Genomic DNA, 11,329 nt, shown 5'->3' with positions numbered 1-11,329 from the left:
GAACCGCTCCACTCTTTAGTTAGTGGCTTCTGAAGAGGGCACTGTGTCTTACATTTGTATTCCATGTTGCCTAGAATGTATTAGGCACTCAGTAAGTGTTTCAGTGAATATTTATTCTCACCTCCTCCCGTTTGCCTTTCCTTGATGGCATGGATTTTACAGGCTTAGACTTAAGAGTAATTTTGGTGAAGGATGAAAATCTTTGGTGTATTTAGGGGTTAATAAGCAAAGAAAGTGGGAGGCCACTTGGTAGATATGAATAGCTCTAACTAAGTAAAAACTTCACAACATTTTGAAAGTCACTTGTATGGTCGATTGTGCTATCTCCATCATTTAATTCTCTCTTTGATCATGTGGGTTGTGGATAGAGAGTACATGGACAGGAATTGCATGGTTTTCCCTCCAAATCTATAGGTATTCAGAGCAACTTATTTTAGTTGATAAATTTAGACTTGTTGTTATTGAATATTTCAGTAGGGTATTAAACAATGAAAAGGCCAAAAGCTATAAAGAAGGAAAAGGAGGTTTGCATCATGGTAGGATAACAGCCTTCTAAGTGTTCAAGTAAACTTTTTCATAGTTACACTTAGAATTTAAGCTAAGTATTTGTGTATTATTGGGATCATAATTCATGTATGTTTTTGATCATCATATTGTGTTCATCATAGGACTGCTTGGTTCATTCATATAAATATTAATTGAGTACCAAAAAATAATTAAATATATTTATGTTACTGGCAGTATTAGAATATGCTCTATATCTTTAAATTTTCCCTAAAGTAGCACTTTTGGGAATTAGAGATAAGATAGGGAATTGGAATAAAGTTTTTACAGACATATTGAATTCTTATTTTATGAGTAAAGCTTTTGAAGTCTTTTACTTCAATATGTATGCAGTGGATGGATGAAATAAGGACTATTATTTACTGTAATTAATTGAAAGAGAAACCAAGAGAAAAACGTTGCTGTGAGTGACAGACTGCAAAGGAAAAATTAATAATCTTCGCAGATTCATGAAGTTCTTAATATTACTTACATCCTACTGATTATAGTGCTGTGTTTATGTAAAATTTAAGATTAAACTCATACCAAGATAATTAATGTTAGGTATACTATAACAGATATGTATTTATTTTAGAAAATACTTGAATACCTTTATACCTGAACGTCTTTGCCAGATATACAAATGAACCACTGATGTGTCTTTGCATTCAGCATCTGATAAAGCCATTGTCATGTATACCTTTAATACAGGTATGCTTAATATAGACCATAATTTGGAAAAAACTCTGTAAGGAATAGCTCACAGTTTATCCACTTAACTGTCTTTGCCTTTTACAATTTGGTAGCATGCTTTCCCTCACTCATTCTACGTGACATTAAGTAGATTGTGATTGAGTTTTGTTTTTTAGGGACTGGTAATGGGTATAAGATATCAAAGCATTAAAATTCTTTATGTACGTTAATAGATGTCTGTGCTTGACATAGTAGATATATTAAAATGATAGTTGTGTTTTTTCATACAGTCATTACAGATTGACATCCAGGAACTGAGGTATGATGAAAATAAATTGTGTAAAGTAAATAAAATAACTGGGAAACTAGACTTTACTGAATTAATATAATGGAGGCATTTTTAAATTACGAGAAAAATTTTTGTTTGTTTTTTTTAAGTGGAGAGTGCGCAAAGAAGCCATGATGGGACTTGCCCAGATCTATAAGAAATATGCTTTACAATCAGCAGCTGGGAAGGATGCTGCAAAACAGATTTCATGGATCAAAGACAAATTGCTACATATATATTATCAAAATAGTATTGATGATAGGTAAGTTAAAGACACCACATGTAAAATGTTGAGTGCTTTTGGTATTATATAACTGTTGTTGAGCTGTTGTTTTAGGCTAACTATTTTCTTTATAACTTTAAACTCCCTCCTCAGTTTTTACTGCAAATTAAAGGTAGTGAGTGACTAGTTGCTTTCCCACCAAAGCCATAAATGAAGTAGTAATGTACATATAACTTTAGGGATGGATACGTCTTTTATGGTCATTTTCGTATACTATGTTTTAACAGAGTAATATTTGAAAGGAGTGTGTAATTATGATTTAAATTTTGTTTCATAGATAATTGTGTTTTAAGGATTCACATTCATTTTCTCAAATAAAATTAAAATAAACATACACCCTTTGGATTTAGACATTTTAAATAAAAACAATTCCTACTCAAGACTAAAAAAACTAGTTTATAAATTTATATAAAAACACATTATCTGAATATTATCTTTGTATTTTTCTATTCCAGTGTGTAAGGTTAGATCTTATATGGAACTTAGCGATTTAGTAGTTAGTAGAACTGTAAATTCTGCTTGCAGTCTGCATTGATTTGATAAATTTTTAGTGGGGTCCAAATGATCTTGCTTATTAACAGGTGAGAATGAGAAAATTAAGAACCAGTAGGACATCTTACAATTTTAAGAGGTATGGGAAGTAGGAAACAGTATCTTAGGTTGATATCATCTAAGAGACTTTATAGTTATTATTTTTAGAAAATTGACGTTTTTAAGCTTTTTGAGTGTGTGGCATCAGTGCACAGAGATTTGCGTTATAGTTTCATAGCCCACCCCTCACCATTTAATTTTTCTTTTTTTTCTCTCCCTTTTTTCTTTTTTTTACTTTTATCTAGGTCTCTTTTCATGATGATCACTACAAAAAGTCAACAATCTTAAACATTTCTTTATGGTTAACTTATAGATGTTTAGAATTTGTCACTTGGAAGGTTCTGGTGTAGTTTTTTAACCCTTTATTATTTAGCCAATGAAATTGAGTCCCTGGTATATAACTTGCCCAAGGTCATGCAGAAATAGTTAATCTTAGGTGTAGGACTGTTTCCAGTACATCCAGCTAAAACTTTTTCTTTGGCTCTTCTTATAGAAAGAAATCTTTGACTTGGAAATCTCATCTCTACTCAGAAAGAAGAAGCTCTTTTATATGTGTTCTTTATGTGTTTTGGAAATTTACATACATATAATACCTACATTTAAAGAAATTAATACAGTACTTTATGTTTTTTCGTAGATTGCTTGTTGAACGGATCTTTGCTCAATACATGGTCCCCCACAATTTGGAAACTACGGAACGGATGAAATGCTTATATTATTTGTATGCCACACTGGATTTAAATGCTGTGAAGTATGTTTCAAATGTTAAACTCTGTTCTTTCCATCTTTTGCAGTATGTTGGACTTTATGGAAAAGAAAACAACTGTATTTTTAAATGTCAACAATTTATGTAATGCAAACATTGTTTAAATGGTCAGACACAATAAAATACTTGGATAGGATATTTTTTCAGAAAGTACTGCTATTAACATGAGATTAACAAGGATTTTTGTAACTAATTAAAAAGCAGAGCTGATTGACATGGAATCTTTTAGGATTTAGTTTTTCTCTCTCCAGATTTTCATGTTGTTGTCTCAAGAAATGCTGATGTACCTTTTCTTTTTGTTTGTTTCCTTAAGGCATTAGAAAGGTCCATATTGTGAAATTAGTACTTTCTTATTTTCACCTGATACTGATTTGAATTATAGTGTAGGGCAGTAGGATACATATTTTTGTGCTGCATAGCCTCAACATGGTGTTATAGTTTGATATAAAGGTAAGCACAAATACATTTTTATGACCATGTTTCATTCAAAAAGTGCTTTTGTATGGCTTTTTAGGGAATTGGCATTTTGGACATGGGATAGGCATTGCTATTGAATCGTATTGAGGCTTAGGAAATTGAGGCCTAGAGATGGATATGCTCTAGGTTTCAGAAAGTTTAGATCATCAGTATTCCAGTGAATGTGTAACTTAATCCCCAGCTACTGGGGATTAAATATTCAGAAATTAGAAGTCTACGGAGCTGTATATAATTTTCATTCCTACCACAGCTTAATGGGACTTTTAACTGCACTTCCCACATGGAAATTATTATGTATGCTATTTATATCTTTCATAGGAATGTTGAGAAAAAGGGTTGTAGGGGGAGAAATGTACATTTCTTGATACCCACTGTACTTCAGGCACAGGAATATGTGTTAACTGTGGCTGCTTTTCTGCTACAATTGGCAGAGTTGAGTAGTTTCAACAGGGACCTTATGACCCACAAAGCTTATAATATTTACTTTCTGGCCTTTTATAGAAAAAGCTTGTAAACTCCCAGTATAAATGATTTTTTTTTCTGATTTACACATGATGAGCTGAATCCCACAGAGAAATGAACTTGCACAAAATTACACAAGTAATAAGAGACAAAGCCAGAATTTTTTTTTTTTTTTGTGATACGTGGGCCTCTCACTGCTGTGGCCTCTCCCGTTGCGGAGCACAGGCTCTGGACTCGCAGACTCAGCGGCCATGGCTCACGGGCCCAGCCGCTCCGCAGCATGTGGGATCTTCCCGGACTGAGGGCACGAACCCATGACCCCTGCATCGGCAGGCGGACTCTCAACCACTGCGCCACCAGGGAAGCCCCAAAGCCAGAATTTGAACTCAGTTCTTCCTGGTTCCAAAGCTCATTCTTTTTCCACTGCGTATAGTAAAATATGTTACCTCTATAATTAATTGTAAAACATAAAAATTTCATATGCTAGCATCTGTAGAACTGTAATGCATCCTTTTCTTCATGGTGCAGTTGATGGCCTCTTAGAATGGATGAGATAGGATATGTATATATCCCATTTGAAACAACCTATTTAAATCACACCCAATCTGGATGCCTTGACTCAGTTCAACTGTCGTTCAGGAGTAAAAATGAATTAAAGACACTTGCAAGCAAAAAATGAGAGTTCACCACTCATAAATCCTACTTGAAAAAATTACTAAAGAATAAAAAAGGAAATTGAATCCAGAAGGAAGGAATAGGATAAAGTTTTCTTTACAAGGGGTTGGGGTCTGGATTAAAAAGTAGGTTATCATCTAGGCTGATATTGTGCCAGTGTACACCACTGCAATGATATGTGAACTCTCTTGAGAGTCCCTGGGATACCCCGCCCCATGCCAGGGTGGACCCTGTCAGATAACAACATGTTAAGATGGCAGGTAAAGTGTTCTAATGTTCTTTTGTCATATAAGAGTGAGGACAGACATGTTGGTTAATTAGACCATGAATCAAGTGTGCATATTAAAACTTTGAGTCACCCCTAAAAAAATGGAATTCGAATGTATAACTTCTAAACCCATAGGAGCAAAAAATTAATGAAAACTTTAATACCAGAAGTGGAAAAGAAAATAAAAAATAATTGAAAATAGAATACACAAAACATAAATAGCAGTTTCAAAACTAAATATTTTTATCAGATATCATTCATCACTTAAATGACAAGTCCATGTGATTGAATTAAAAAGAAAAAATGGTGACATAGGAGATATACTGGAAGATAATGTCATGGAAAAGTTGAAAGTAATTTCCAATCTGTGGATCAGTTGATTCTACAGAAATGGTTGGTGAGTGAATGAGTATTTATCTCTTTTAAGTTAAAATACTTGAGAGAGAGAGAGAGATAATGTTTTTAAAATTATTTTTTATTTTAATCAACTTCTTGGAATTAAGTGACCAACTATACACCTAATGCTTCTTAACATTTTATTACTTAACACTTTAACTTTACATTTATCTGTGATTATTTTCTCCAAAAGTCTTTACACTTATTATCATGAAGTATTTAATGCACACAAATCATGAGTTTTGAAGCACAGTAATAAAATAAAACTATGTATGAATCTACCACCCAACTTGTGAACACTTCTCTCTTTCATCCTCCTATCTCCCTCCCAGAGGAAACCACTAGCTTTAATTTTGTGTTTCTCATTTCCTTTTATAAAAGTTTTATCATATGTATTTATGTATCCCTTAATAATATATTTTTAATTTTTGCTTGTTTTTGAACTTTATGAAAACGGAATAATTGGGGTTATAGTCTTCTGTGACTTGTTTTTTCACGCCACTCTATTATGTTCCTAAGCTTCATCTACTCTATATATATAGCTTGTGGGTCGTTCATTTTCACTGTGGTACTGAATTACTTTGTCATTAAACCACAGTTTTATTCCATCATCTTGGCATTGCAAATCTGAGTCAGTGCAAAGAATGGACATTTGTGTGTTTCCATTTTTTTAATAATACAAATAGTACTACTGTGAACATTTTTCAATTTAGTATACACATGCAAGGGTTTCTCTAACGTATGGTTATGAATGGTTCTCAAATTTGGCTGCACATTGGAATCACGTGGAGAGGTTTAAAAAATACTGACACATGAATCTCATCCTCAGAGATTGTCATTTAATTTGTCTGGAGTGTAGTGTGGGCATTGGGGTTTTTAGGAAAGTGTTTCTGGAGATTGTAGTGGGCAACCAGGGTTTAGGATCACTGGTATACAGCTATGACTGGAATTGCTGAGAATGCACGTTTTCAGCATTATAAACTAGTCAAATTATTTCCCAATATGATTATACTAATTTATACTCTTACTCCAAAACATTATCAGGCATCTTATTTTTTGCCAGTCTTTTGGGTATCAAATTTTTTCTCATTTTTTTCATTGGCCTGAATACTAATAATACTGATGTTTTACTTAATGTTTCTAATTTCACCACAGTCCACTGTATATACTACTCTGTATTATAACACCTGTCCTACTTCATTCATTTACATTACCATTCTAGCCCAGAAAGTCATTTGAATTTTTGTGACCTCTAGTTAGTTTGAAAAGTATTTTAAAATAGCTGCTTAGGGGGCTTCCCTGGTGGCGCAGTGGTTGAGAGTCCGCCTGCCGATGCAGGGGAGACGGGTTCATGCCCCGGTCCGGGAAGATCCCACATGCTGCAGAGCGGCTGGGCCCGTGAGCCATGGCCGCTGAGCCTGCGCGTCCGGAGCCTGTGCTCCGCGACGGGGAGAGGCCACAACGGTGAGAGGCCCGCATACAGCCAAAAAAAAAAAAGAAAAATAGCTGCTTGGCGGGCGGGTTCCTGCTAAGAACTTGTTTGGTAAGGATTTTTCTTATTTACTGAAAGAGCCATATATTTTATTCTATATCTGTGTTCTTTTGGGGAAGACAAAATGCTTCCTATATTTTAGACTTATTGATGTGTACCCACTTCTGGGTAAGTCCCTAGGTTAACTATAAGTATACTGATTACTGGAAAGGAGAATAGAGGCAAGCTTGGGTACTGTCTGATCATGGTGTGTATTTCCACCTCCCGCAAGTTCCCCAGAACAACTGTCAGTGACAAGAGTAAGTGGTAGTATCAGGTGTCCTGGTTGTGATCTTCTTTTTCATTGATCAGGCTCTCATCTAGACAGCTTTGAACTGTGGAGTCTGATGGGTAATTTGCCAATTGGGAGTAGAAGGTTGGAGGAGAGTTTCTCTTCAACGTTTGGACAGGTTTCTGACTGCAGCCCAGTGGCAGTCGTCCTTTTCTTTGAACTGACGCAAACCTGTGGTATGTTGTTGCAAGCAAGGAGAAGCCATAGTGAGGGAACTAGTTGTCTACTTAAAATGTCACTTAACAAATGGAAGAGTATCCAGGCTCTATCCAGATTTTTCATGTTTATTTAGTGACAGAGCTGGAATTCAGGCTAATATTAAATAAATGGATGTTTGTCTTCCTATTCTAGTAATACTGCTTCTACTAGTACAACTTTTTTTCCTTAAGTACTGTTTAGAAAGGCAAAGCACAAGGACAAATTGTCTTTGCTGCTTAATATAATTTAATTGAAATGCTCAAGAGGATGCTCCCCCTGAATGTTATCATACAAATTCTTAGTCAGTGATGGTCACTTTTTGATTTAAGCTATAGCCATAATAGTTTATAATAAGCTTTAGAATTGCTTAAGATTTCATCTTTAAGTTAATAAATAAGATAATTTCTGCTTTATTTTTCTGCTTTAAGTGAAAGCAAGTTTCAAAATCCAGGGCCTTCAGAAGTTTTAAGTAGTGATAAAATGTATAGGTAAGGAGAGAATTCATTGACTTTGGAGTTCACAAGTAATTTCACAGATGACTACTCTGTTTCTTTGAAAATTATTTACAGTCCTCTGGATAATGGTCATTTTTGTTTTAATGTTTACATTCTTAAACTGTGCCAGTTAAACTTTATGGAACTTTAGTAACTGGAAGACCGTAAAGTTTAGCTATTTCAAGATGAAAATGCCCCAGTACTGTTGTTTTGCCAGTACCATGTTGAAGGGACTACTGTAAAGGAATTGTCCAAATTTAAGCTAACTTGTCTCCTTTAAAAAATGCAAAGGTATTTTTAAAACATACTGCTGAGGAGGGTGAAAATATTAAACAATTGCCTTCTCTATCAAAAAAAAAAGTGTGTTTTTATATGGTTTTATATGCTTCTATATTAAATTACTCTTATGGCATTGCTTCATATGTGTGATAGTGGAGGTTAATAGAAGTGTAGATAATTGAAAACAATGAGAAGTATTATTTGGTTTTGGAAATTTTCCTTTTTAAAATTTTAAATGTGAGTGGTTCTGATATTCTATAACTTAATATTTAAATAATATTAACTGCTGTGATTTATGTATATTTTCTTGAGTACCTATATAATTTTTTTTAGATTTAAATTTCTGCCTGAGAACAATAAAAGTGTTACGGTGATCAAAATTTTTGCCATATAAAATGAATGTTCACTTATATACATATAATGTAATTTATAAATATTACTTATAAATAAAAGTATATAATATATATTATGTAAAATTATAATATTTTTGTTTCAGGAAAGAGTATCTCCATTCTCTCAGGGCTCAGTCTTTTCCGTTTGTGTCTTTTATTCCTTTTCATCCGGCCTGCTATTGAATACAAGACCTTACTCCATTAAATATTGCTTTATTTCTTAAGTTTGTAATCTCTGCAGTTCATTGCTATGCCCTTGCCTACAAACATGTTCCAGTTAATGATAGATTTTCACTATTTTTATACCAAAGCAAAAGCAACCACCACTAATCCCTTTCTTTTGATATAGCCATCTCCTCAAATGTTATTATCTCTTATATTTGACTTCTCTCTTTCTCTTCATTATCATCAGTTGCTTAGTCCTGTAAATTTTACCCTTCTCTGTCATCTCCATTTGTAATTTGAACTTTTAGAAAAAATTAACATGGTTGGGATATTCTGGAAGGATGTTTATCCTGTTTTGTTATTTAAATTTATGTATGTGTTTTTCAGAGCACTGAATGAAATGTGGAAATGTCAAAATCTGCTCCGACATCAAGTAAAGGATTTGCTTGACTTAATTAAGCAACCCAAAGTAAGTTATCACCATTTTTGCTATGTGTTGAACAACTGTTCTGTGTGGAACACTTCTGACTCTAGAACCTGTGATCTCTAACTTAGAACACTGAAATTTTTAAGAAACTTATTGCTTAGAAAAATTTAAATTTACTGTATCTGCAAAAGGTGATACCCAACAGGAAGGAGAATGTGCTTCTGTGTACACAGAATGAAGCCCTTTTTGGTAGCTTTAAAATTAAAAAAATAAAACCAAAACAATAACTCAGCATTATTGAAAGCATAGAAAACAGTAAAATTACACTTAATGTTGCTACACTGAAATGCTCCCATCATCTTTATATAGTCTTGTGGTTATAGAAAGTTTTAATATCATGTAATTATAGTTTAGTATCATGATATTTTTACTTACAATTAATATGGTAATTTTAATATATTACCTGGTCTTCATAATTATAATTTAATGGTGGTTATTCATCCAGTTGATGTTGTTTGAGAATGTTGTATGTAGGCCTATAAAAAGTATAATTCATCTAAAAATCAGTGTGCCTGGTCATTTTAAATTGCATCCAGGGAAAACAGTGTAGTGTTATTTTTTGTTTCTTTTTCAAGCACAGTGGACCCTCCCCCCCCCCCCCCCCCCCCCCCACCCCGGACATATACCTCATGTTCATAGGACAGAGGTCAACAGAATGGAGTTGTTTCATCTAAGGGGAGAAAATTTCCAGTTTTCCTAGGTGTAAATCTTGCCGTTTGCCCTAAAAATCAGTGAGCTAACAATAGTTGTTTGAGTGGTTTATAGTGACCTCACTTTTTTCTTAACCTCTAAATCACTAGTAATGAGGCATTTCATACCACTGTTTGCCTGATTGAAGCTTACAACTGAGTAGTATTTTTGTTTTATAGGCTAACAATGACCTCTTTGTTTTTGGTTTATTGAACATAATTTAACCTTCTGTGATTCCTGAGTATATTGAACCTGCTAGAAAAAGTTTTTCCTTATAGTCAATGACTTAAAACTAATTTTAGAGATTCTGCTATTTCAGTACATTCTGTGCGAAGGAGGAAAATTGGAAAATCCCAGTTAAGTTAGTGTGTTTCAACCAAATAAACGTGTGTTAGTCAGTGTTATAATGCAGTGTTGGTGTGTTTCAGATAATAAGCTCTGGATAAAGTACCCTTTTTTGCCACCTAGAGACTTGTTAATTTACTTCCTTTAGGTAAAGTTGCAAGAATGTTCTTATTTGCATGTGTATAAAATTATTCCTGATTTTAGGCATTATTGAAGTCATTAGCAACCGAATAGCATAAGTGTTTAGATCATATGTTGAACAGTGTGATGTATGAGACGGTAACCAAAAATAACTTTGTTTTTGACTCTCACTGTCCCTTTAAATTTTATTTAGTGGGGGCTTCTGTCCTTTGCCTGTTCATAAAAACTTGGGAGGATCTCATGACATTCCTATTCAGTCTACGTGAAATAAAATACAATCTCAATTCAATTACAATGTTTTATTCCCTTCTACTTTGTGGTATTTTCCTTTAAATTATCTTAAAATAATTAACAAGTTATCCAAATCAAAGAGGGAATTCTCATTCATGTGTGGTAGGGGATGAAGAAGAAACAGAAGGGAGGAGGATAGTACTCTAAAGTGGAATTCTAGTGAAACGAGAATTTATAGTCTCTTATTACTTAATATTCACTTTATACTGAGAATTGTAGTATATATTATAAAGTTAGGAAAAAAATACAAAGCTGTGTTTAACTTTTGGCTGTTTATAATTCTGCCTATTTTACCAGGAAGACTCTTAGATATAATAATCAGTACATGTTTCATTGGCTTCCTCATTATTCCTTCTGATTAAGATAGTTTTTATTCTTTGTTAGTAATGTAGCCCTTCTACTTCATGTAACTAAATTGATTTGCTCAGTGTCACTCAAAGTGACTCTGTAGTTTGCAGTATTGTACTTTTTTTTTTTTTTTTTGGGTATGTGGGCCTCTCACTGTTGTGGCCTCTCCCCTTGCGGTACACACGCTTCCAGGA

General features: G+C 33.8%; 1 protein-coding gene across 1 annotated transcript in view; it reads left to right on the top strand.

Moving 5' to 3' along the window:
• PDS5B (PDS5 cohesin associated factor B) overlaps positions 1–11,329 on the top strand; it is a 120,960-nt gene that overhangs the window by 30,139 nt on the left and 79,492 nt on the right. Inside the window, exons 11-13 of the mRNA XM_007464260.1 lie at positions 1,675–1,826; positions 3,076–3,189; positions 9,221–9,302. Coding sequence (XP_007464322.1) covers positions 1,675–1,826; positions 3,076–3,189; positions 9,221–9,302 — 348 coding nt within the window. The remainder of the gene's footprint in view (positions 1–1,674; positions 1,827–3,075; positions 3,190–9,220; positions 9,303–11,329) is intronic.

The sequence above is a fragment of the Lipotes vexillifer genome, unplaced genomic scaffold (assembly GCF_000442215.2).
Source record: "Lipotes vexillifer unplaced genomic scaffold, Lipotes_vexillifer_v1.1 scaffold120, whole genome shotgun sequence".
In the NCBI taxonomy this organism is placed as follows: Eukaryota; Metazoa; Chordata; class Mammalia; order Artiodactyla; family Lipotidae; genus Lipotes; species Lipotes vexillifer.
The sequence above is the reverse complement of the archived record's forward strand: the minus strand, read 5'-3'. Positions and strand labels throughout refer to the sequence as shown.